Raw genomic sequence first — 27644 nt, forward strand, 5'->3', positions numbered from 1 at the left:
TAAAAAAGAGAAGAGTCAGTGGGAGGGATTTTCTATGTCTCCGTCATACACTCACACATACCTCTCCCTTCCACTTCATGCATTGTGACCACAGGCAAAATTAAGGTTTGTGGTATTTTTGTGGGGCAGGAGGAGGGACAAGGCAGCAAAATCCGTAGAATTAAATGTGTTGCTATAGAGATACTACTCCTTTGTTCTCAGCATTTAAAAAAAAAAAAAGAAAGAAAGAAAAAGAAAAAAAGAAAAAGAAAGAAAACAAAATTGCATGCGTTCATTTTCCCTCCCTCCCTCCCCCCTTTCTTTTTCAGGCATGCACATAAACAGCTCAGCAAGTGTACAGAGAGTTGCACAAACTATGGATGAAATTCTGTTGGAACAACAATTAAGATGCTCTCAACATGTTTCAAACAGGCCAACAATATGCTGACATATATTACTCTTTAGCCAACCAGCCTCTGTTTCATTCAGGAACGAGAGGAGGTTGCAGTGCATCGTGAAAACCAAACATTCCCCATCCCAAAGGATGTGCCATTTGGAGAGTTCCCCTGATCCACTGGAACCACCTGAACTCGCCCAGGCTGAATGAACACGGCCAATGCTTATCCAATACAGAATCAAGTAAAGTGCTTTGCTACAAAGGTAAATTTCAGAGGATATACTTTCATATGAAAGTCTTGTGGTCCTACTATATCTCTGTTGATGATAAGATTTAGACTTATAAATACATACACTATCTATAACTGGCATTTACTGAAACTATTGCCCATCATACAATGGCACATGGGAATTCTATAGTCCATACTCAGTGTATGGTTATGTCATACAATCTTTGCAGGTTTAAAATATTGACTCTATCTTATACTATATACAGTGCACCAGTGGTGTATACACCACTGATTTGAAGAGAGTGAGTTCTTTTCCAATTTTCCCATTCCTTATCAGCTTTGATGCACATAGATGTAGCCCTAATTTTGGGTTGGTATGGTTGCCTCACATTAAATTATTTAAGCAAAACGGTCTCTGTTAAGAAGGGAAGGCTTTTTAATGTCATTTTACTTCTGTTGTTAAATAGATTATTCTGACCATTAGCAAACTGAAATGCAGTTACTTCTGAGAGATTCATACCTGTCAGAAGTCTGAGAAACTAACTAATAATGATTTATTTATGAAAGGATTTTAGATGGATTATTTTCTAATTTTAAGATACCTGTGCCAACAGATGTTCGTGCTTTTCTTTCTCTATTGAGCTAACCAGCTATGAATATCCAAACATTTTGTTTTAGTGCTCTGTTAAGGGCACTAAATAATCAATATATTTTGCTTTTGTGTTTTATCTCTTCCGTCTGCCACCTCCAAGTCTGTGCTCCTCAGAGTCTGGTAAGCTCTGTGAGCTTTCCAAGTGGCAAACCTTCATTGCTATGATACATTAATTGGTCTCTCCTTAGAGGATGGGCTTATCTAAGGACATCCTCCACTAAAGCTTCCTGCACCAGCTGGGGTGGAAGACTCGGCTGCCTAGCATAGCTGCACAGGGTAGTTACAGCTCCTCAGGCTTTTCTTTCTGAAAGAAACGGGTTAGGAACTCCAAATGCAGACATCAGTGGTGGTTTCCAGCCCAAACGTGCATCTCTACAGCAAGCGCACTCTCGAGCTAAGCTGACTTTCTGTGTATTTAAACCACTGCCAGGTGCAGGGCCCCAGCTACATACCCTTTCTTATTCCTCCATCAGGCGGGCAGGGATATTCCCCGGTTGATAAGAGGAAGCAGGGTCCATATCTGTCGCGAGTGCCCGAGCGGGTAAAGGGCAGGCCCTCATCAGGCGTAATCGCCTGGTCTATGTGGGGACAGTCTTCGTTTGCCAGCGCCGCCTTGGCCACCTCACCATTCAGTTTCGAATCTTCAAACATATAAGCAGAAGGCTATTGAAACACTATGCACTGGTTTATTCGTTAGAGTTGCAGCTGCAAATTAAGGGTTCACAGCTAAAGACTTCTGTAGCGACACTAAAAGGCAGCACATCTGTCCTAGACACTGCGTTCGTGTGCACTGCACCAAAATAAAATAGAGGCTGTTAAGTGGGAGGAGAAACAAAAGGTGATCCCGCCAGGTGTGCCCTGCAGACAGGGCGTGCTCTGGTTCCTGTCCTGCGGGTAGAAATCAGAGATGTTTGGCATGGCATCGATGGTGCATGGATGAGCCATGGAGCTGCTCCACCCAGAGCTCTGCAGTCCACTGACAGCTGTGCTTTAGGGTTTGAGCATATTCTGGCTGTGCTGCTTCACAGCCGTGTGCAGTATTACTGAGGGGAAAGTCCTGCTCTTCCCCTCCCCAAAATTCACCCCGATGGTTTTATAGCATTTCTGGTCTCGCTCATGCAGAATGGCTGCACACGTTTTAGACACACAGAGTGCGTTAGGGATGGAAATATGACAGCAGAACGTGGATTTAAAGAAAACCCAATCCATTTTCTGATGTTCTCCTCTGAAACACATACAGTATTTGCAATGCCAGCACAGGACACTACATACACAAAACACTACAGCAGGCCATGAATTTGGAAACTAGGTAGAGTAAAATTTACTCTCAGCTGTAAATAATGAAAATAGCTTGTCAGATTTGCCCATTTTGCTCCACACATTCCCATGAGGATAGACTGAGACTCTGTGTGACTGGTTTCTACATTTATAAAACAATTTAAAGTGCTATTTAGTGTAGGAATTTTTTTTAGGGTTTTAAAGTGCAAATTAGTGTATTGAGAATATACTCGAAATATGGCACAGCTCGATATGAGTATTTTGGTAGAAGGGAAGGAACAGTCAGAAGGTGCTTTCTGAAGCTCCACAAATGCTGAGATATTTAACTGAGTGTACTGGCAGCATCCTACACCTCGGTTGCACAATGCTTATTACCTAGACCCCGTAAGGCAATGGGTGATCCTGCAAGTCTTTAAGAAAGAAACTCAGTGGATAGACTCAATTTCAGCTCCCCATCTGCATTCATGTACTAGCTTGTTCTAAATGCTCTATAATATTGTCATTTATTTCGCAATTATTTTGAAGCCAACTAATAAAACAAGCCCCAAAGGAAAAAAATACAGTTAGGTGGGGTTTAGAGGTATGATTTGGATCCTCTGATGGACAAAAGACGAGTAGAAGGCAGAAGGGTTTTCAAGTTATGTTTGTTACTTTGCATACACACACACACACACAGAGATGTACATGACACACACTATGCACCTATCATTGCATTCTAGACCTTTCTTTTCTTCTGTTTAGATGTCACTGGTTTGTAACAATGGGAACAGTCTTTGCTGCACATCTCACCTCTGCCTCCATTTTTCTCTGTGCAGAATCAGCCAATTATTCCCCCGAGAGGGATGTGATAATGCTTTGTTTTGTTCTGTGAACAATGAAATAATTAAGTCTCTCGACGCATTTAAAAATGTGGCAGAAGCTATAGGGGCATTTTAATTCTCGTGGACACTAATTTCAATAGGATTCTACAGTTTTAAGGTTTCTCCGAGTTGCAATTCCTTTCTGTTCATAATCATCGCTGCTGTTTAATTCCACTCTGAACAAAACCCTGGCACGGCTGCCATAGAAACCGTGACACTGCAGGTACTGAGCCGTGTGTTTAAAAATCACTTCACTGTGTTTGGGGAGAGCTGCAGTCCTCCTGGGGAGGAGCAGAGAACTGGGCTGCTTCATAAAGCTCTACTGCTACAAGGTGGTGGCTCAATGCTGAAACGAGGGAGGCAGCAGAGCTCTGCCCTGAGATCTCTGAGACACCCGCTGCTGCTGAGCCCAGGCTGGCAAATGGAACTGCTGGTGATGGAGGGCGAATTGGTCCCTTTGAGGAGCTCAAAACACCTCTGAGCACCGCCCTTGTGGGCCGGGCTGCTCACTGGGAACAGCCTTTGATTCCTTTGGAAGCAGCTTGCAGGCTCTGTTGAGCTTGAATGGCAACAAAATTGACCTTCTTCAAATTAATTTCTTACATTGCATTATAAATCTTTAGTAGCTTGAGCTGGAACTTGCTCTTACAGCCCCTTCAGAGTCCCTTAGCACTGATGATTTTTCCTCTATGCTTGTTAAAAATCCACAACCTTGTTATTTTATTTCCATTCAAGAGGAAGAGAACTGAGGAGCTGGGGCAAATTACTGAACTATCCTATTAATGTCCCTTGAACATTGCAGTCATGGGCTATGCCTAAGGGATCACATTGTGGATAGCCATGCTAATCCACACTGACAATTTGGGTGAATATTTAGGAAGCAGAGAAATTGCCAGCACAGAACACTGCATCTATTGCTGGTGTATATGAGTAATAATAAATATTCTGAGCAGAATAGTTGTGTTCCAAATCACTGGCTACAGCACCTAATTCCCTGGAGGTGTGTGGTTAGTGTGCTATGGCAGTAAAGAAAATATAAACATCACTGATGCCATCAGTCCACAGAAGTTCCCATTGTTTTAACTAGCAGATTGACATGCTGAACAATTTTAGGAATAAGGTCTAAAGATGGAAAGGAGTTACATTATTTCAGGTTGATTTAGAAAGTTTCCATTTGCATGTTTGCTTTTACCAAGACTGACCTTGTGTTTGAAAGAACTCCAGATAAAGAAAAACTATGCAAGCGTGGCTGTCTGGTGGCTCTGAGTCTCATTATACTAATGACAACAATTTCTAGGTGATAAAAACTTCTAAGGGTTGATTCTGGCCTATCAAATTCACATGAGTCCTTCCATCCCTGCCAGCAGAATCTGAATTAGGCTCGTACAGCATTTTTTGTTCTTTAGGTTCTGTTCTGTGAAGTCAATATTATCATCCCTGTTTTACAGACGGGTGAAACTCCCATGCAGTGAGGTGACTTGCCTACTGCTATGTGAGAGGTTATTTACAACAAAATCCTCTGACTCTCAGCTTGGCACCTTCTCTCCCTAATTGTCCTATCTGTGAATTCCTAGCTAACTGCAGCAGCTCAAAACATTCTCCTGCAGAGATCTGGCTGAGAGGCTAAAGAAAGTATTCAGCATATTTCCCCGGTGAATAGTCTGTTTCACAACTACCTCATTTGTGTGCTTTCCACTTGCCTTTTTTTCTTTTTTTTCTTCCTATCTCATCTCTCTTCATTTGTAGAAAAGTATATTAAAGTGCCTTGTGCGTTTCCAAGCAAATGCTGGATTTCAAAATGGGGGGAAGGGATTCTAAAAAATATCCCAGCTTAGGAGAACTGCTGGATTTTGCATTAGTGTACTCTGCTGACTGTGGAGAAGCACAGTAGAGCTGCCCGTGTACCTGCTGCTCCATTACTCATCTCTTTTGCCACAGCAAATGCTTGCAAATTGTTGCCGTGCTGGTTAGCAGTGCTGCTGGCTTTGGTTACAAGCAGGGGTGTGACTCTCCAGCCATTTGAACTGCATTTTATGTTCAGTGGACATAACTGTAGGCTACGTTTATTGACCTCAATCTGTGCTCAGAAATGTGGCACCTGCACTGAGATTGTTCCTGCACGGGAAAGTCACCCCAGTCTCCTTCCCTGGAGCAAACTCTGCCGTTCTCCAAGAGCTGCCAAGGAACAATTTCCTGGCCCCTTCTTACTGCAAGTGCTGTCAGAAGTCACGGTGGCAATTGTCCCTGCTTCCCTCAGGACTGCAGCTGTGCCCCCCAGCCTGCACCTCTGTTCCCACGTGCCTGCACACCTGTGCACACCTGTGCAGTGCCACCGACTCCAAAGACTGCAGAAGTTGAAAGCTGCTCTCAGAGGGGAGATTTTCAGAGTTCACAGGATCACTGACTGAAACAGGGCTGAGAGAAACCAGCCTGGAATCCAGGCACAGTCACCCAGGAGTCAAGGTCTCAATGATGGACTGTGACAGATTCCTCCAGATGGGGTTTTCTCAGCCCTAGATCAGAAACAGCAATTAAGGGACATAGTTTTGTTTTTGTGGTCAAATGAGGTCACTGACAATCTCCCCCAGATAAAACAGAACTGTCTTGCTCCTTGGTTAAAGATTGAAAGAGATAAGGACAGAGCTCGAGTACCAACAACTTTCCAAAACAGACACTGGTGACTTCAGAGCTTTTCAGCCTGTTAAAGGGAAGGGTTTGACAGGCAGGAAGAGGCAGCAGCAGCTGAGAACAGGGCCAGGAAAGTTGTTTGAAAGATGAAGATCTTGCTGCTGGGGAAATCTTCTCTGAGTAAAGTTACATTTCACACCCCACCTCATGTAAAAAAAAAATTAACCTTCCACTTCTCTAGAACTCACCCGTGCTCTTATTGTCCTGATCCAAACCTGGCTCATTATTAGTGCCTGTGGATAGTCCCACTCCTGATCAGTTGAGTGTCCTTTGGCTCTTTCTCAGAATATGAGGGCTATTTTCATTTTAAATGTGTCACTAATACCGTAGCTGCCTGAAGGGTTTCATGAGGAAGGATCTCCATGAGGTTCCCTGTAACAGCAGAGACCTTTATCCAGCTGGCTCCCTGCAGAAAGTATTGGGATGTGTTCCATGAGTTAATGCCTGTGTTCAGCCCTGTCACACCCTCCTGGAGGTGTAAAAGCTCTGGTACTGAGGCAAACATCAGCTGTGTCACACTCTGCTGGCAACGGGAAACTCTTCTTGGGATCAGGGCTTTTCCTGGCTCTCGGGCTCGTGACAGAAAGCTGCAGGAACACGGCTGAGGTGAGGGTGGAGAATTGCTGTGCTCCAGCTTTTCTTAGCTACAAGCCTATTATCTGCAAGTGGGAAGCAGAACAGCCGTGAGGCTGCTGGAGGACAGATTTTCACAGCTGCCTTTTTCTTAAAAAAACCCAAAAAAACAAAAAGCAAGGATTTTTCATTCCTTTTTGCATCCTGGTTTTGCAGCACCACTTTTGCCTGATACTTCTTGTGCTAAGCAAATGACTATGATGAAATTAGGAGTAGGAATTCAAATATTCAAAGATATTTACATTGATTTGTGGAGGAGCTAAGAGCTGCTTGCTATCTGAAAATATCCATTGACTTTTTATCCCTAGATTTTATTTCCCTAGTCAGCCAAGGAGGGAATATACCTCACTGGACCTGTTGTTGGTGAACAGAGAAGGACTGGGGGGTGACAGGATGGTTGGAGGTTGTCTTGGGCACAGGGATCATGAAATTATAGAGAGTAAGGAGGGGGTCAGCAGAACTGCTACCTTGAACAGGAGGAGCCTGGCTGGCAGAGTCCCTTGGGAGGCAATCCTGGAGGGCAGGGAAGTCAGGAAGGCTGGACATCTTTCAACGAGGAAATCCTGAAGGCACAGGAACAGGCTGTCCCTGTGTGCCAAAGGATGAGCTGGGGAAAGGAGAGCAGCCTGGCTGAACAGGCAGCTTTGGCTGGAACTCAGAGGAAAGAAAAGGTGAGTTTATCACCTTGGGATGATGGGGTAGGCAGCTCAGGAGGACTACAGGGATGTCATGAGGTCATGAGGGAGAAAACTGGAAGAGCCAACTACAACTCAATCTGGCTACTGCCATAAAAGTCTCTCTATAAATACATCAGCAGCAAAAGGAGGGCTAAGGAGAATCTCCATCCTTTATTGGTGTGGGGGTATTTGGTGGCAGAGGATGAGGGAAGGCTGAGCTGTGTAATGCCTTCTTTGCCAGCCTTTAATAGCCAGGCCAGTTTTATTCTGGGTATTCAGTGCCCTGAGGTGTAAGACAGGAATGAGGAGCAGAATGAAGCTCCCCCAGCCCCAGGGAAATGGTCACTGAGCACTAAGACACTCACAGGTGTTCAGCCAGAGGGGTCCCCCCAAAGGCACTGAGGGAGCTCATGGAAATGCTCAGCAGCCCCTTGCCATCCTTTATCAGCAGCACTGGAGCACTGGGAGGGCTGACAAATGTGTCACTGGGCTAAGGAGTGGCCAGGAGGAGGATGTGGGCAGTGCAGAGCTGCCAGGCTGGCCCTGGAGCCCAGGATGGAGCAGATTGTCCTGAGTGCCACCATGTGCCATGTAGAGCAGAGCCAGGGCAGCAGAGAGCAGGGCTTCACTAAAGCCTGCTCCTGCCTGGCCAAGCCCCTCTCCTTCCAGAACAGGCTGAGCCCCTGCACTCTCCTGGAGAAATGGTGTGCTCATAGCTTGGAAAAGTGCCCTGGTCACTGGGTAAAAACCTGCCTGGAGCCCAGAGACTGGGGGTGAGGGGATTCCATCCTGCTGGCAGCTGGTACCTGAGGGGCTGGAGTGAGTGCAGAGAAGGGAAATGGAGCTGGGGAAGGGTTGGGAGCACAAGTCTTGAAGAGTGGCTGGGGGATTTAAGAGTGTTTAGTCTGGAGAAAAAGAAGCTGAGGTGAGATCTGAGGCTGTAGCCAGGTGGGGTCTGCCTCTTGTCTCTAGTAACAAGCAATAGGACAGAAGGAAAATAACCTCAAGCTGTAGCAGGAGAGGTTTAGATTAGAAATTAGAAAACATTTCTTCACCAAAAGGGTTGTCCAGCATTGGAACAGGCTGTCCAGGGAAGTGGCCAAGTCACCATCCCCAAAGGATTTTAAAAGTTTTGTAGATGTGGCACTTTGGGACATGGTTTAGTGGTGGACTTGCAGTGCTGGGTTAGAGCTTGGACCTGATGATCTTAAAGATCTTTTCCAACCTAAAGAATTGTGTTACTCAATCATTTCTCTCTGAGATGTTGCATGGAAAGGAAATACTTACAGTTAAATTCCCAACTCTCTCGAGTCTCTTTAAGTCAAATTCCAGTTCTGTTAGCAAGTTGTTTCTGTTTTAGTTGCCTGGATAGTGTTTACTCTGCATTAATATTCATTGTCCACTCATCAATTGCCTCACTATAAATTACTCTGTTTTTTTTATGCCAGACTTCATGGAAACTCTGCTGTGCTTCTTCAATTATTTAGAGTCAGAGCATAACAGAAAATCAGGTAGTAAAGGAACTTCACACTGAGACAAATACACTTCTCTTGAGTTGGTACATGACTGTAGAAATCATTTCTGATTTGCTGACAATTAAGCAATAAACTTCATGCTGTCCCTCTAGAAAACGATCAGAATGTCTATCAGCTACTTTTTACCATTCTTTAAAACTAGTTTATGGGAGTAATTGGGGAAGATTGTAAAACAAAATGCTTTGCTCAGGACATCATTCAGCAAAGTAACAATTATGCTTCTGTGCCAGACCATCTTTGGCTACAGAAATCAATTTTATAGGCTACAGAGCCTCACACAGGATCAAGAAACCTGAATGCCATGGGTAGGGACTCGTTTTTGTTGTTGTCTAATCAGGTCCTTAGAGTGAAAGGGATACATCTATATTAAATTAGAAAAAGAATAATGTAGAAGATATATTAAACCACAGACAAAGGATGACAAAATGAGGAAATGATGACTTGGAGAGTGTGGAAGGAAGTTGAGCATAGAGAAGAACAGCATAGAAAGTATGGGTTTAAGCCACTGAAAATGAGCAATGATATGTTGACATAGGCACCATTGGTTTTCAAATGAGAGTGACAAGAATCCTAGATTAGTAGGTTTGTGAGTGTTTTCTTCTGGAGAGTAATGAAAAATTAATTTTTCCCATGCAGACTATCTGAAAAAAAAAGAAAGTAATTTGACTAAATAGCTCTATTTTCATACCAAGTACTTACTCTTTGCATTAATACCTTGCATCAGCTTTTGTGTCACAAGCTCAGTGAAGTTACCTATAGTCTGTGACATTCCTGGTTCTTTTGCAATAAAGAACTGTACTGTAATCTCCTCGGCTGCCCAACATGGAGCTCGGGTTGATGGGAATTGGAGAAAAACTTCACAGAATAAAATGTGACAGTCTGTAACATACACAGGTCGCAAGCAACGCACAGCAATAACAAGTAAATGTTAACAAACAGAGTGAAAGAGAGAAAGAGAAAAAAGAGAGAAATGTGAACATGTAAAAGAATTAAGATTCCTATATAACAACTTCATTTTAGTTACCCCAATATTCTAAGGCCGTTAGAAATCAATATCTTTATCTAGGTATCTTTATTAGTTTCCTGATTTTTATATTACTGCATATTTTGAAAGTTGTTATGAAGCTCTTCTGAGTGGATCATACTGAAGGAGTTTACACTGGCAGGAGAGCAGAATTCAGTATGCTACATGAATTATGCAGAATGCTTCCAACCCAACCTACCTGGTGAACATTTACTCACCACGTGTTGCCCTGGGTCCCTGCAGGAATTCGTGTCCCCAGGAAAGGCTCTCCAGTGACCACCTCTGCCAGCACTAACCCGGCCAACAGAGCAACATCACTCCAGAGAATACACCCTAACAGGTACTGCTTCCTGAAGTGAGGTGACAGGATGTTGGCTGCCTACCTGCTGGTGCTGCTAGAGGAGCTCAGGAGCTCTAGGAAAGCTGATCCAGTGCACATTGCTATTTACAGGCAGTACTGCATATGTGCTTAATGCAGTGCTGACAATGGCTGCTTCTGGAAATCCTGCACTGCAAAGAGCTCTGGAAGATCCTGCCCAGTTTCATTCTGATCCTTCTAGGGGTTCACGTACACCTACCCTGAACACCCGAGACTCCCACTAACACCAGGGAGTCATTAACAGGTCAGGTAGAGGTTGCAGAAAAATGCAGTCAGGTGAGTCAGGTTAGCACCTTACCTTACTGCTCTGACTGAGGAGCACAGTATGATGATCTATACAGTATGGGAGGTGTCTGAGACATGGGATGTGGATGGATGAATACAAAGAACCATGACAGCAGGAATGGTGGAGTGCTCGTTATTTCAGCTTTGTGCTTATAAACAGACAAGCAAGAAAACAAAAGGCTTGGAGGAAATATCCAGCAAGTATTGTCCAAGAGGGTACAAGCAAGTGCACTGGGCACAGAACTGGCACCTCACACCCTGGACCCTTTTGCCCCTGGCCTTTGTAATAACACACAAATGATCTAGGGGGTTTAACAGTACTGCAGCAGAAATGCATTGTTGCACAGAGGTGCATTTTCTTACACCTGTCCTGCCAACACCAACCATACTCAGGGCACAGAAGGAAGGGATGCCAAGAGCATCTCTTTCCTATTCCAGGAATGCATTCTGCACTGGATGGCATGGCAGCCCTGGGCTTGAGAAAGAGGATTTACCACATTTATATCTGCTTTGTGCTGGAGGTTTGGCACTGGCTGGCCTTGTTTGGCTGAAGTGCTTGTAGCTGTGTTTTCCCATGACTAAAAGTGCCTTGTGCTCATTAGGTTATTAAGGCATGAAAACTCCTAAAATTTATTATTTAGTTCTGCAATTGATTTTTAGCTTAGTGCAGTCCAGTCCTTAAACACACTCAGCCCTGGCTCTGGCCCACAGGGTTTGTGTGGGGAGATTTTCTAATTTTAGAAATTTATTTCATGTCTTACCTAATGCCAGAGAAAAGCAAGAAACATAAAGCACTGTGCTTGAATACACAGCTCTTCCTCTTTGTTTTCAAATTACTTGGCTTAGAGGATGTTATTTTTCACTCACATTCAAAAGTCAACAGTAGTACAAGTGACACCCACTGGTTTTATCTCACAGGGAGTGGCAGATGAATAATTGTACAACAAGAATTACATTACATTAGTTACAGATTCTGCTTTGTGGCCCCCAGCTGTGAGACTGCAGGAATGCCACATGGGGCAGGGGGCAAGGAACAGATCCAAGGGGCTCCCACAGAACTGTGGGCACTTAGCTGGGAATATTGAGTTAGAGCTGCAGCCACCTGTGATGTCTCATGGAGAAAGGCTCCCCCGGGGGACAACTCAGGTCATAAATGAGAGGATTGCTCTCAGAGGCTGCTGATTCCTCTTCCAATATAAGGGGGACCTCAGACAAATGAAACTTAAGTTAGATGAGAATATTTGAGTGTTATTCCTTTTGTTTTGAGGTGTTAGCAATTTTTCCATTAGATCCCAAAGACTCCATCATCAGTGATATCAAGATGTGATCATTGCCTCATTTGCTATTTTGGAGTGAGGAGTTTTGGATTTTAAAGATTAGGGAGGCTAAGTATAGTGAGGAAAGAAAAAAAACCCTCCCTATTACCTTTTCCATTGCCTTTTTAGTATTTTTTATATCCAACACATTTAAACACCTGAGCTTTTTGAGCTGAAACAGACCTAAACCCTTAGAAGTTCCTTTGCCATCTACTGTCCATCTTACAGAGAGGGGCAAAGGATTTATGACACTAAAATTAGATGAGACTCTTTTTTATAACGTTCAGAGACACTTGATCAGAGAATTTGCTTCCCTGTGGTTTGAAGGAGCACCACAGTGGTCCAGACCTGTGGCTTTAGCAATGCTTTGCTCTCCATGAAAGCCACCGAGGTTCTGGAGCTGCAGTGAAATGCTGGGCAGCAGAAGGGGCTCTGCAGAGAGCTCCCAGCTCCCAGCGAGCACTGGCACTACAATTACAGTGCTCAGCACACTCCTGCTGCACCAGGAATGCAGCTTGGTTAGGTTATGATGACAGAGGAGATGAAAAATGAAGCCCTGAGAAAAGAGCAGCTCCTTCAGAAAGCATGAGTGATAAAGCTGGAGTGGGTAATTCTACATGATTTCTTTAAAAGGAGATCAGCTCTCTCTCAGGAAATTGCATTGAAATATTGGGTTCCAGTTCACCTGACCATGGAGAGCACTGGAGTCACTGCCACTTTGCAGCTCCCTTCTGTCAGGGATAGACTTGGATTACTTTAACTGAAATTCAGGCATCAGGATTGACTGCTTTAACTATTCAGGCATCAGGATTGATTGCTTTAACTATTCAGGCATCAGGATTGTCTAGGAGTGGGTTATTGAAAATTAGCTTTGGGGCAGAGAAGCAAAGAACCACTGAATGTTTTTCTGAAGCTGCAGTTTGTGTTAGTAATGACAGATATTTCCCCTCTCCTCTTAGGTGCCTCAATTCTAGTAATTTTTTCTGTATTTTACAGCCATGCAATGAATAGAGAATTTTGCCACCAGTACACTGTGAAAGAGCCTGCACAGTACATTTGTGTGAGGATAGGATACCCTTGGAGTATAGCTAAAGTGAAGCTGCATGCAGAGCAAATCAGAGAGGTGAGAAATTGTTAATTTGGCCATGTAAAAGTCAATGTTAACCCTTTGTGTGCTGGTGTTGCAAACATATACATGAAAGGAATAAAAGGCTGGGGTAGATCTCTCAATAAAGAACCCATCTCCTTGGCTTATGTACTAGGAATGCATTCTTTAGATCATTGCTGGGTGGCACCAGACACTACTGTAGGCATCAAATGAAGTTAGGAATTCCACTCATGTTCTAAATTTCTTTTACAGTGCTGGGAAGTTACATTGCCTGCTTCATCCAGTGACAGCTCTGAGATGTAACCACACCATCAGCCTTCCAGCAGGTGAGCACACAGCTCGTGTCAGAAAGGGAATGAGGACCTGGGCAATGCTTTAAGGACAAAACTGAGAGCTTGTCATATCTGTTTGCATGTTTTGAGGTCTTCTTATAAACTTGCACCTTAAAATATTTCACTGTGTGCTGAATTAAATTATTATACCTATGGGACAGTGTGAGGCTTGGGACAAAAATATTGTTTAAGTGAAATTGTCTTTTTCTGTGGTTTTTTTTGGGGGGGCATGTTCTTGGTTTTTTTGTTTGCTTGTTTTGTTTTAACTTCTGTTATGATACTGATTGTTTAGAATATTCAGGCCTTGAGATAAAAGACACTCCAGTGCAGTAGATTGTGGGTGACTGATGCTAATTTAGTTCTATTCAATTAGCAGCTTTGACACAGACCTTTCAAGTAATCGTCTTCAATTAAATTAAGCCCTGTGTCAAATGGAAATATTGGGGTTTACTTCCACTTTCTCTTTGCTGTCCACTCAGCCTGTTGGGTATTTGATTGCAGTAAAGTGTTGTCCTGTATAAAATGAAGCCAAAATGAATCCCTGATCTCGCTCAGGGCCTGTAAAGAGCACTGTGACAGAACAACGTTAATCCTCTGACATGGAGGGAGGGGCTGGAGTTTGCTGGGTGGATGTTAAGTGAGGGGACACACTGCAGTCTGACAGATGCCCAGGCCAAGGAGTTTTGGTCAAATTGGTCAGGTGAAATCTGCTGCTCTGTGTCAGGCCCAGCTCCACCAGGCACTCTTAGGCAGTATCTTGAGAATTTATGGGCAGCAGAAACTGCCTCGAAAATAAAGTTTTGTGTAGAGGAAATTTCTCCTTAATGCTGCTGGTGAGGGTGTGCCTGCAGCACTAGCTCTACCACCCTCTACTCTGAAATGCCTTTCCTGTGTCCTGCTGCTTTCCCAGGCACCACTGCTGGGATCAGATGGGATGGAAACAGGAAGGGTGGCTGCAGAATGGAACTCTGACATTCTTTGTGCCAGATTAAAACCAAGTGCTGTTAATTAAAGATACCCTCCTGCCAGGTGTAGATTAGCCCAGGACTGAGCTGCTGAGAGTGTTGGGGGCAATAAAAAGATTTAATTCAAACCTGTCAGGCTTTAAATTCGAGGCATCTTTGCTTTGCCTGCCAATGCCCACAGCAGGGTTGGCAGCAGCTGTGCAGCCTGTGGGCACAGCTCTGCTCTTTGCCAGGAAAGTGCTGCCCAGCCTGGGGGGTGCTGGCAGGGCTGAGCTGGGCTCTCTGCAGAGCCCCCTGCCCCACGAACAGATTGCAGGGCTGGCTGCAGCTCACAGGGAGCCAAGTGCTGAGCTGCTGCAGGCTCACCCTCTTTGCTGATGTGTAATCCTTCCACCACCAACCATAGATGGAATTAATAACTTCATGTGATGTCCTTCACACCTGACTACTAAGCAGGCTTTTTGTTTTTTAATAACATATTGGATAGAAATCACGTGATCTTATGTGATCTAGACACTGTCACACTGAAGATTTACAGTTAAAAATGACAAGAAATAGGCTGGACAACTCGGGCACTATTTTAGAAAACTTAGGCACCCATTGTGTGTTCCTAGTGCAATATTAACCAGTTGTTTGCAGTTAGGTGATGTTAACCAATCTCAAGATTTTCACTGCTTGCCAGTCCCTGTTTTCTTATAATGTGCAGGTAATGGTTTCAAAAACAAGTCAGTGCCTGTGAATGCTTCACGTTACAGAAATGGAACTTAACATCCACGGCAATGCAGATCTTGTCTTAACAGTTTGGTTCTGATGTTAGTTTTTTTGCTCTTCTACTGCACACATATAGATCTTTCCCTATTTGGAAGCTAAAAGATGCAGGCAATATTTTTTGCTAGTGGTGCATAATAATTATCAGAAACAGAACTCCAGCTATAGTGTTACAATTTTGTTAGCTGAAGTGTAAGTGTGCTTTGTTGCTTCTTAAAATATATATGCTTGTATATGTATATAAAAATAGTCTCTCTTAATTATTGCAGAAATAGGCAAGTTGCTGTTACTATCAATACTTCATGGATATTGCAGTAACAGCTGAGTTTAGAGCACTGATGGTGGAGAAACAGTCCCACATTGAACCAAAATTACACATATTCTCAGGATACCAGTGTGGAATTGTACTGAACTCGTAGAGTTCCTGGTCCTGCAGTTCCCAGAGAGGACCAGGGTAGGCAATGGAAGGAACTTTAAAAAAGCCAGGGATTTCTGAGCTGGTTCCACTCTGTAGCTGACTGCTGCAGTAGCCCAGAGTCTGGCACCTGTCACGGGGCAGTTGGCACCTTGCTCGTGGTAGGAGACACAAAATATTGCTGTGCCCTCTCCCTCTTGATCCGTGATGCCACAAAAGCATCTGCCTCATGAGGAAGCTTGCTGCTTGAACATGAGCTGGGATAAGCATTTGCAACCCGAGGGGAATGGATGACAAAACCATCGTGTGTGTGCCAGGGATACAGCTGGTACAGTCTATCAGTCACGTGAATTGTGATTGGCCTGTTGCAATGGAAATAGCCTTTAACAAAAACAAAATGAAAGCTATTTACCTTCTGAATGGATTTTACATACTTGCACAGAAGTGAAAAGAAATAAGAAAGGAAGAGAAAAGAGAATAGGAAAGAAGAGAAAGATTCCCACCAGCTCTTCCCCTCCAAAATTAGCATTGGCATTGGTGAAGTCACACACAAAGGAAAGTCTCACTTTCTTTGTGCTTCTCACAATGACATCAACATGCATGGCTATGAGATGACAGAAAATATCTCACTCACAATGAGTAACAAATCAGAATTTTCTTCAAAGCAAAAAAATGATAACACAAGACCATCATAGGTATATGCTAGCTCTTCCAAAACACCTCTTTGAACTCTGTGTCAGCTGAGATCACTTGGCTGCCGATCTGTCCTTTCTAATACAACAAAGGGGGACATTCTGAAAAGGCTGAACAATGTCTACTATGCAACTTGGCTGGAACATCTGCCAAAAACGAAGCTGGCATTGTTTTCAACATGGTTATCTACTTTCAAATTACTCCATAGAATAAATAGTGATATTCCATGGGTAGAGGTAGATTATGGGGTTTAAAAAATCAGATTGGAGCCCCGTAATTTTGTGTGCTATAGGAGTCTCATAGAACTGAGATATTCCCATAATTAACCACTAGCCATGGGATATTATAATATATTCCATGGTGACTAGTATTCTTTCCATTTCCCTCCCCCCTCCCAGTAGAATTAATATGGTTAATTTTGCTCTGGTTTCACCTATTGCTAACATGAATCAGTACAATTAAAAATAACGATGAGGCAATCACTGTTTAGGCCAAACCAGCCCAGAATGACCAGTCAGACCTTTTCCAGTTGGCCTTTGCTGCTAGAAGGTTGAAAGAGCTGTAACTCACCAACCCATACTTGCAAAAGGAGCGTGTTTTAGAAAATGTGGTTCAAAACTCTTCATAGTTCTAAAGCTAAATTCTAGTGGAATATTATAGAATAGATTGATTTGCATGCCATGGAATAAACATCCTTACATCTAGTCTTGTCTCAGAGTGAGTCATTTTGCATTAGTGTCAAGAATTTGAGCTGTTGTTCTACTTTGCAGTTAATCATCAGAAAGAGACGGGATTGTCTCATGAATATGCATGATGGTATAGTTGTCCCTTCAACTTACTAGGCACCTAGTTTCTGTAATGAGATGTACAATATCTGCCATTTAAAACAGCTGAAAGGTCCCAAATGGGAACAAATGAGAAAGCATCTGGCTGTTTTGAATTCCAGCCCTGTTTTGTCAGAAAGCTCTGTAATTGCTGAGTACTTGGCTCCTACTCTGCTCTATGAAGCATTCAGCTCTCTGGAGCCTCTGAGATGCATTACACAGTCCAGCAACACAGCTGTAGAACTCTCAAAATTCTTCCACTAGATGTAACAGCTTTCCAAAATATCTTGAGACTTGTATGCCCTTAACCAGGACCAAAGTTTGGGCTCCTAGAGCGTGCTCTCATCCTTAGTTTTGCTGATCAGCCTCCACTGTACCATTTGTCCCTGCAACCTAGACTTCACACATATTATTCACTGTGTGATGGTGGGACTAGAATGGATAAATGTGCTACCCATTGCTCTAAGAAAGCAGTCTGGCTGAATCTCAAATCGCTACGCGGGATGGAGGTTAACGGTCAGATGGACATTCCTCTAAGAGGTTTCCTACCTGCTCTGTTAATTTCTAAAATTTCTTCTTGGGCCAGTGGGCAAGTGTCGCTCTGAGTACTGTGGTGTGGAGAGTTTACGACAGATTTACAATAATTGGGGGATCCCAGCTGGGGTGGCCTCGGGATATGCTTCTTTTTTTTCTTTGGTAGCTTCTGCTTAGCCATAGCTAAGGAGTAATACATTCCGAAATTGTTCACAATGACAGGGACAGGCATGGCAATGGTCAGCACACCAGCGAGAGCACAGAGGGCCCCCACCAGCATGCCTGACCAAGTCTGAGGATACATGTCTCCGTAGCCCAGGGTCGTCATGGTGACAACAGCCCACCAAAAGCCGATGGGGATATTTTTAAAGTGTGTGTGTTCACTGGCACTAGGGTCATTTGGTTTAGCACCTATTCTCTCGGCATAATAGATCATCGTGGCAAAGATTAAGACGCCCAGTGCCAAAAATATGATGAGCAGCAAGAATTCGTTTGTGCTGGCACGCAGGGTGTGTCCCAAGACCCGCAACCCCACGAAGTGGCGGGTCAGCTTGAAAATGCGCAGGATTCGCACGAAACGGACGACGCGGAGGAAGCCCAGGACATCCTTAGCAGCTTTGGAAGACAGGCCACTGAGTCCAACCTCTAGGTAGAAAGGCAGTATGGCCACAAAGTCAATGATGTTCAAAGAGTTTTTGATAAATTCCACCTTGTTTGGGCAGAAGGTGACTCTCATCAGGAACTCGAAGGTAAACCAGACCACGCAGACGCCTTCGATGTAGGTGAGGAAAGCTTCGGTCTCTGCTTCCCTGTAGTGCCGCACCTGCGTGTCGTTCCCCACAAACTCCGTCTCTGTCTTGTTCACTATGGGGTTAAACCTCTCGTGGGTCTCCAGGCAGAAGGTGGTAATGGAGACCAAAATGAAGAACAGGGAGGCAAATGCCACATACTGCGGAAAGAAAGACATGAGAGAAATGTTAAAGAGCAGGTTAAGTATGGGGGCTTTGATTCTGAAACATCAGGGACAGGCAAGAGCTGTATGACATGTAAACAGAATGCCAAGCCTTCTTCCTGTGGGCTTAGGATGCCAAGTCTCACCTGCAGCCTAATATTCAGCCTGGGAGGGAAAGCAGTATGTAAGTACATGCTAAAATCCATTCTTATAAAGATAGCACTTTAGTGTGGGTGTAAATTTAAGCAAGCACTTAAATCTCAGGACTTTCTGTGGGATTGAAGGTTAAGGACATATTGAAATCCTGAACTTGGTCTTCTGTTCCTTCTGTGCCTTAAAGAGAGAGCACACCTTCCAGGACAGCTGCCAGGCAGGCAGTGCTGCTCTCAGCATTCTGTCAGCAGCATCGTGGCTGCTCCCAGCTCAGTGAGAGCTGTGATATTGCAGATCTCAGAAAGGTGCCAGTAAATTCCAGTGCCAGGCTCAGGTGGGCTCTACAGCGAGGAGCAGAGTCCTCTTACAAGTGTAAGACTTGTACCAGAATTAGATGAATTTTTTTAAGGTATGTTGGATTACAATTACAGTCTGGCCTTGAATGTTTCCAGGGATGGGGCATCCACCACTTCTCTGGGAAATCTGCCTGTGTTCCACCACCTTCATTGTAAAAAATCTCTTCTAGTATGAATCTTCCCTTGTTTAGTTTAAAACCATTATTCTGGGTCCTGTCACAACAGGACTTACTAAAAAGTCAGTCTGCATCTTTCTTATGAGCTCCTTTTAAATGTGGACTGGAGACCCTGTTGACAGCAATAAGGTCTCCCTGGAGAAGTCTATTCTCCAAGCTGATCAACACCCGATTTCTCAGCTTTTCTCAGTCTTTCCTCAGCCTAAAGGAGATCTCTTGGTTGCATTCCATGACAATTGAAGGGTACAGTCAGGCCAAAATGCACAAGTCTTGTAACTACAGCTGTCCTGCTCAATCCTCCTTTTATCACTGAAGTAATTTGAATATATCTAAGTCTCTCTGTGGGTTGGAGTAGCACAGTCATGGTAATACCCCTTGCCATTCCAATTACAATTCTGACCAGGCATTAAGTTTTCTGCAGGTACAGGTCGGCAGTGCTATCTAGAGAAGATCACACCCCTGATCTCTCTCTCGTGTGCTCACACCTTGGCTTCAGAGGTAATTGAGAGCTTTTAGTCCCCACTTCAGCAGAGAGGAAGCATCTCCCAAATGAGTGTGAAGTGTCTGCTTCCTCCTATCTGGATTTAACAGCATCCTTTCCCAGGGCTGGGCATGTTTTTGTAGCCTTTGTGGCTTTGAAAGCATGAGTCTGCTTTCAAGAGTTCATAAAACTATGTCTGAGTAATGGTATTGACAGGAAGAATCCCAGTATTTTTCTCCAATCTAACTTTTCTCCTATTTAAGTGCAGAAATGCCTGAAAGTCAGGCTTGACAATTTGTTCACTGGCATCCATTTCTGATAGATTTCTCACCTGCAGCTTCTTGGAACACAGGAATTTAGCAGCTTACTGCAAGTACCACTGGCATAGATTTATGTTTGTGATCCCCAGCTGATATTGCTCTTACCTCTTCTTTCTTCTGGGTATTTTTCTTTGTTAATTATCTGAGATTTAGCAAACTGTAAGCATGATCTAATAGCACAAAAATTGGTGAGTAGGCTTTTCTAGGCAGACCAGCATTAATTTTTGCCAGAGATGTAAAAAAAAAGAGTTCTCTCTGGGCCACCATCAGAGGCCCCTGTGCCTAAAGGATAACTTGTCAAATCCAGAGAGGGGCAATGCTGATCAAATCTGGTGAGCACTATGGGATTTACACATGTTCTATTGTCTTTGAAAATAAGTTTGTCTCTTTTTATTTCACTAATAATGGTCTGAAGGCTAATCAAACCAATGGATTGCTCTGGTATAATTTAGTGGTTCTTCATCTTCTTTCTCCTTACATTTCTTCCTAGGATCTGAATGGGCTGAGGGAAAGGAGTGAGGATTTAAAGAAGTGATGTCACATGCTGTTGAGTTACATAATGGCATTTCAAATTTTCTATAATTAAGGAATATACCTAGGTGAAGTGTTTGAAGTGATCCAAACTCTTTTATTTGCTTTGACATGTGAATGATTTCTATTTCACTAGAAATGCTGCTGCTATCACTTTTTTTTTTTTCTGGCTCTAATACCAACAAAGAAAAATCTCTTCAAGTACCTTACCAGCTTTCCTTTACAGTCCATCAGGTTGAGGTTTGTCTCAAAACAACTGCACTTCCTTGAAAATGCCAACATTTGACCATCTGTGGCTCAAATCTCAAAGCTTTGCCTGGCTTTTGTTTTAATCTGTAAATGGTACTTTAACCACTCTTAATTTAAAATTAATTTAGTTCAGCCCATGTGTCCCCAAATTATTTAACGAGACAAATCTTTTTGCTGCAGCTCGTCCAAAGTATGGGTTAAGTGAAAGCTGCTTTAAAATACTTAACTTTATCAACACTTTATTATGTCAAGACTAATTTTCCAACCTTTCTTAGAGATATGGACCCTGATTCAAACAAATGAGTCATTTTTAATGTGCCAGTAATTCTGCTGAATTTTTGAAAGCAATACTGAATGTGTATGACTGATCAGATGACTAAATGTGGGCACATGATACCAACAACCATAGAATGCTGGGGAAGTGAGCAAAACCAGGGACCCTGTAAAGAAGCAACCTCTGCAATATTTCATCAACAATCCTAATGGAAGATGTTTCAAGAGCCTGTGAGCAATGATCATGAAAAGGAAATTATTTGCATGGGAAAAAAATTCAGGTTTTTTTAATGGATGTGGTGTAGGTCTATGAAAAAAATCCAGTTATTTTTGATGGATGTGGTGTAGGTCTATGAGGGCACATGAGGTGTTGGCACCAAGCTGTTCTCTGTGAAGGGAGGGGTGGCTGCTGTGTGCCCCTCAGTGAGGTGATGAGACAATGGACAGAGAAGCTCACATCAGCAAACATGCTGCTTCACTCACAAAATGAACCAAATTCTTGTTTCATCCCGAGACAAATGGAAGAAGGAGCCTTGCAGCCAGACAGAGCTTGCTCTATCTCGGATAAAGAGTCCACTAGCAGCTCATGGATCAAACGATTATGTAATGCCAAAAAAATACATGACAGCTTGCAAAAAAATCTTGGAATGCTCTGTGGCACGCAGACATGAAACAGCGTGTTAAAAAAAATGTGCAGTCATCTGTGGCAAATATGCTTAAGTTATTCGGTGTTGACATTGCAATAAATAAATGAGAAGCTGCTGTCTGCAGTGTCAGTCCTGGCAGGCAGCTGTGTGACAAAGGTGACAGGACAGGCAGGGCTGCAGTGGGTATGGACCAGGGAGCATGGCCAGCCAGGGGCCACCAGGAAGGGCTGGAATGGCTCTTTGGAGGTGCCAGGAAAGCCTCAGCTTCATCAGGGCACATGAAGCCTTGTGAATTAATGAGAACATCCACATGGAAGAGAAGAGTTTATTGTGCAAAGCTTCCTTGCTGCTCCCTAGTCTGGCAGTGAGAACTGAATGGGAACAGTTTGCTGGGACCAAGGAATGTTTCATATTGCTCAGCAGTGGGAAATTCTAAACATGTTTAGATTCCTGATCCAAAAGGGCCCCAAGGCTCCTGCAGCTGAGCATGGGAGACACAGCAGAAGGAGCTGTGAGTGTGAAAATAATCCTTCCATCTCTGAGGGACTGCAGAAATCTATGACAGGGACCTTTAAAATTGTCATTTCCCTGTCCCAAAGCACAGTCTGATCATCCCTGAAAGGCAGCTACACTGACTGTTGTTAAGGATCTCTACTGGTGAATATCACAGAAATTCTGCAGGAAATTTAGCCCAGTACTTCACCATATTTTATCTCTATTTTTCCTTTCTAATGCCTAACCTAAATCATCTTCATCCTAAGCTTTTTCATTTTTGTCCTATCCATCACAGACAATGAAGCATTTAGAAATTCAGGTGTTTTCCTTCTTGTGTAAGCTAACACTAAACCACTAAACATTCAAACATCCCATGAGTCCCAGTCATCTGTTTTCATACACTTATGCTTTTGCTGCATAAATTCAATATAACTATTAATCTCATTTTCAGATGATGCCACACACTTTTATGCTGTCAGTTCTGTCAAAAGCTTTAGGATTAAGAAAACTGAGAAAGTCATGTAATATCTTATACATGGAACATAAACTAACATATGGCAAAAGAAACCAGAGGACTTTAATTGCACATTAATACTGGGAGTTTCAGCCTTTTTCTGTTAAGCAGTAGGTAACATTTTTTGGACTCTGCACAGTTTCTGTTCTAAAGTAAAACAGAGAGTTTTGTAGCAATGAATGGTGGTGGTGTCATGAGTTAGGATTTTCAGGATCTCACCTCACCACCTTTGTTCTGGATTTATCTCCTGAGAAAATCACACTTCCTTCCTCTCTGACTTGCTGCTGGTCTATTTTTTTCCCTTTTTGTTACAGCTCCTGCACTGTGACTTGCCCAAAGGTGGTTTAATTCATATGCTTATGCTTACATGGTGTGCATCCTCTCTCAAACCTACTTTTGAAGTGCTGCTGGAAGCCTCTCACAGAGCTCTACACATTATTCTGCAGCCTTTTGGGGTCCACCCTCTGTGAGGTTTGGTTCACCACCCCCAGGAATGAAATTGTTCCAGGTGTGAAGGAGGCAGAGGTGCCTGGTGGTCTCCCCTGCTCACTTACCTTTCTTTGCAGGAGGAAACCCTGCAGAGTGTGGGAGTGTTGAGTCAAAAATCCATAAGGAAAGCCCTGAAACCCAGGGAGGCTTTGCCCTGAATGCAGAACTCTTCAACTTGACATGCAAGGCCAAGCCTTGTCCCTGTGGCTTTTAAGTCAAGCCATTGGTGTGTTGCAGATGGTGTTTGTGTGCAATGATGGCTCCAATTAAAATGGGGACTGCCCTGGGCAGGCTGTGGGCTCTGCTCTCCTTCCACACACAGCCCCAGCGAGCTGCAGGATGATGCTGGCAGCTCCCACCCAGGATGAAGAGGAAGGTTCAGAATGTTCCAAGCCCCAAAGGTGAGCAGTTTGTATCTTAACCCAATTCCTCACCCAAAGCCATACTATAGCAAAAATAATTAGGATAGAATTCCTCTACAGACCAAGTGATTTCAAATTTGACCATGGATTTTGAAACCTCAGTTTCTCACTCTGTGGGATATGTTCCAAAGAGATTTAAATTCTGGGAGCAGCTGAGTGTTTCCCCTCTGATAGCTGAATTTAGTGCCCCAGAACAGAGGCACTCAAGGTATCTCCCCACCCTGGCAAACTGGAGGGCCTGGGATTGCTGCAGTGCCAGCAAATGTTGAGCTCAGGATTTCCTGTTGTCACTGCAGCCTGTGTGGATGGATGGCACAGATGATCTGTTCTCCAAAAAGCCAGAGCTCTCAACAAGGTGGCTGAAAATAAGGATGTTAAATCAATGACTGCTTCATTTTGGATAATTTCATGTAATTCAGATAAACCATTTCTTCATATTTTTTTCCAGATTATGACCAGCAGTATGTTGTTGGCACTTTCCTTCCCATATTATTTGCTTTGCTTAATCCACAGCTACCAGTTTTTTGCTTTTAAAGCATTATGGCCACAGTTCTTTCCTCCCTTTGGGCAGTGTGTAGCACAGAAGTCCTGTTAAGCTCCTAGATGGCCTAAATATGTTACTAAATATTGAGACCTTTTTGTGCCTTTGCTCTACAAAACCTAAATATCAAATATCAACATTATTATATAATTATATAAAAGTATATCCACTTTATTTATAATTGCAACTATTACAAACCAAATAGAAGATTCAAAAACGATTAAAAAAATTAGAGATTATTTTGGAAAGCAGAGGATGTTTTTATTCCCTTGTCAGGCAGAGGCTCTTGCAGAGCTTAATTTGTGCAAGGATAATGCACAGGATGGGAACATACAAAATTTCCTGACAGCAATCTTTGTCAGTACTGGGTTTTGACTGGCTATGAGCCATTTTAGATTTCCAAATTAGTGACAACATAACTTACAAAACCGTGCTGGCAGCTCTTTTAGGCAGCTTCCAAAATCCCTTTTGTCATATAGGAAAGAGGGAGACCAATGTTTGAGCAGGGCCTGTTGCAATTCCATGAGAGTTAATGGTTTTGAACTGAACGAGGGAATCAGGCTCAGATATAAGGAAGAAGTTTTTTCATGATGAGACTGGTGAAACAGCAGCACAGGGTGCCCAGAGAGGCTGCAGATGTCCCATCCCTGAACAGTCAGGGTCAGCTTAGACAAAGCTCTGACAACAGATGCAGCTGAAGATGTCCCTGCACACTGCAGGGTTGGACCAGATCACCTCTGAAAGGCACTTCCAGCCCAAAGGATTCTGTAAAGTCTGTCCTGGCTCACAACAGAAAGACTGAGGGCATTTTTTTCCCCATCCCTTCTCCTGTCTCTCTGTAGAAGGAAATATTTATTCCTGTCTTTTGGTGTCTCCACTCTTCCAAGTGTCAGCAGTAACAGCTGGAGCCACAGGTGGTGCCAGGCTCCTACTGGGGCACTCACACACTTTGTGTCACACACTTTGCTTCCCCAGCCATTATTTAATTCTTTTTCTGACATGGCATGGGAAACAGCCCATTTTGGTTTAGGTGAGACTCCACTGCTTTGTGGGCAAGTACAGATGTGCTGTTTCCAGAAAGCACAATGCCAGAGCCATGGGGACACCTGCCATGGCCTGAGCTGCACCACAGCAAGTGACACAGGCAGAGCACACCCCAGCCCCCTTGCTGACAGCACCCTCCTGATTTCAGGGACAAATCTGGAGCATCCTTTCTCTCCATGGTACAATGTTTTCTCCTACTGCACCCAATGTAGGCACAGCAGTGCCTGGAGACATGCAAACCCCTGTCCTTACAGGAGGAGAGCAGTGGGAAAGCCTCGTGCTCGTTGTTGTGTACTTAAGGCTGAACTGTGAGTGACACCAGCCCTGCTGCCAGCCCCACCAGGGGTCAGCCCTGCCGTGCAGCAGCTCAGTGCTGGCAGCTGTGCAGCCCTTGCAGGAAGGGCTGCAGGGGCATTGCTGCAGAGCTGCTTCTCTGGCATTGTTAAAATTGCTCCCAGCAGCTCCTTGCAGGTGAGAGCCACTCTCTCACCTGGTGCTCACCAAGGACATCTTTGTCAACCCCTTCCAGCTGGGGCTACAAAAGGCTCAGGAGGAGCCCTCTGGCCCCCTCCCAGGAGATGAATTGCATAAACAACAAGCAGGCACTTGTCAAACCAACCTCTCGTGCAGTCAAGGTCGAAAGAAAGATGGAAATAGTCACAAAGGATCACAAGGTAAGTCATAGCCTAAACCTAGAGAAAATTTGCTTTCTGCACAAGGTCAAAGGAAGGTACAATGTTCTAAAGGGTTTGCTGGCAATGTGATGCAGCTGTGGTTAGCTTGTGTACTCATTTGTTCGATAATAGGATCCTCTCATCCATGATTGTTTACTGTCCTCTGGCTGTGTCATCTGTGGTGTGTTTTCATTTCTTAGGTTTGTTCAAGTGCACATGTAGGTACAATGTTATGTGTGGTTGAAGAACCAACTCAGTTTCTGAATTCTAACCTCAGACATACAGGAACCATCTTTAATTTCAAATAACTCTGTTTGAATATTATGCATCTACCTGCACTGCAAAGAATCCAAAACACTCTATAGGATTTAACAGTGTGGAGCTCTACTCCTTGAAAGTGCTGTTGAAATGTTCATGTAGGTATCAATCTCTGCAACTGTTTTGTGAGGCAAGACAAACAGGTACTACACCTGTCCCACAGCCAGGGATTTTGTTAGAGCCTGTGCTTCTCAAGTATGGTGTTTTAACTTTGGCTACAAAACACCAGTATTGAGATCCTGAACTGGAGTAACATCAGGGGATAGTGTTCAGAATCTGTATCTTGATATCTGAACTTCCCCAGGGGTGGGTAATGTGTGAAATTCAGAGTGCTGGGCTGTTGTTGGGGTCCTGTCTGTGTTGGCCAAGAAAAGATCCCCCAGGGCTGTGTCTGCAGGGCTCAGAGCTGTCTGGCTGTGAAATTCCAGCCTGGTCTTTGGGCAGGTTCTTCCTGTGGAGCTTGCAGAGCAGCGAGGGCAGCACACAGCAGAGGTGCCCAGGGCTGGGGCAGTGCCCAGGGCTTCTGCTCCCTGTGCTCCCCTGTGCCACCAGGGACTCAGAAATGGCCACTCTGGGCTCAGAAAAGGCTGGAAACATTTCCACTGCCCTTTCCAGCGCCCTCAAAACTTTGTCATGCAACTTTGAAGTCCTCAGCACTAAGAAATCTTATCAGATATTTCACTATGATCAGACTGGTGGCTTATTAAAATTAAGCCCTTCAGGAGATTTTGGTTTGGAGACTCAATAACTGTGAATCACCAGAAATCACGAATCTCTTCTGGAAATCTTCCCTAGCCAGTATCCATATAATAGGCACAAAACTGCATACAAATTTAAGGAAGAGTGAGAGGAGATTGGGGGTGAAATTGGAGAAGAGAGAAGAAAGGCAGGACTTGTGTTTAAGCCAGATATTCTGTTAGCAAAGAAGGATGAAAAATAGCATTTACCCCAGGGCTTATTTTCACTTGCTCCATTTCTAATTCTGAAGTGATTTGTGGCCATTGTGTGCTGCCAGGAGCCTGCTCATAACAACAACTCTGTGCCCCTGAACACTGTGGGAGAGCACAGGGAGCTGTTTCCTAGGGAGGGAGAGTGAAAGGTGATGTTAAAACATAGAGCTGGTTGGGAATCAGAAGATCTCTACGTTTGTGATTATTTTTTAAAATTTATTTATTGCTCAATCAGAGCTTGAAGTGTTTTTGTATTTAAGTTGCAGTATAACCTCAATGAGGTGGAAGAGGCATTGTCACCTCTTCCCTGAATGCCCTGTGCCTCAGATTAAGGTGCACAATTTCCTGGGAAGGTGGAAAAGCCTTTTCCCATCTTGATGCATTAGGTCCAAGCAACTTCCCTAAACAGATTACTTGGGATTTAGCAACCTAAATGCCACTCTAAGCTCAGGATAATTCAGAGGACAGTGATGTGAGTGCAGTAAATA

General features: G+C 43.8%; 1 protein-coding gene across 7 annotated transcripts in view; it reads right to left on the reverse strand.

The window, feature by feature from the left end:
* The window catches only part of KCNC1 (potassium voltage-gated channel subfamily C member 1), a 111259-nt gene that overhangs the window by 18729 nt on the left and 64886 nt on the right, over positions 1–27644 (reverse strand). For 5 of the 7 annotated variants that reach the window (XR_015807521.1, XM_014876292.2, XM_014876294.2 and 2 more), the window contains exons 2-3: positions 17587–18520; positions 1710–1898 (exon numbers count right to left, since the gene is read on the reverse strand). Coding sequence is in view for 6 of the 7 variants with exons in the window: in XM_014876292.2 (XP_014731778.1) it covers positions 1710–1898; positions 17587–18520 (1123 nt within the window). In the remaining variant the exon portion in view is untranslated. The remainder of the gene's footprint in view (positions 1–1709; positions 1899–17586; positions 18521–27644) is intronic. The other 2 variants (XM_088175489.1, XM_088175490.1) reach the window with 1 other exon arrangement.

This window comes from Sturnus vulgaris, chromosome 18 (genome assembly GCF_052056855.1).
Source record: "Sturnus vulgaris isolate bStuVul1 chromosome 18, bStuVul1.hap1, whole genome shotgun sequence".
NCBI classification, from domain to species: Eukaryota; Metazoa; Chordata; class Aves; order Passeriformes; family Sturnidae; genus Sturnus; species Sturnus vulgaris.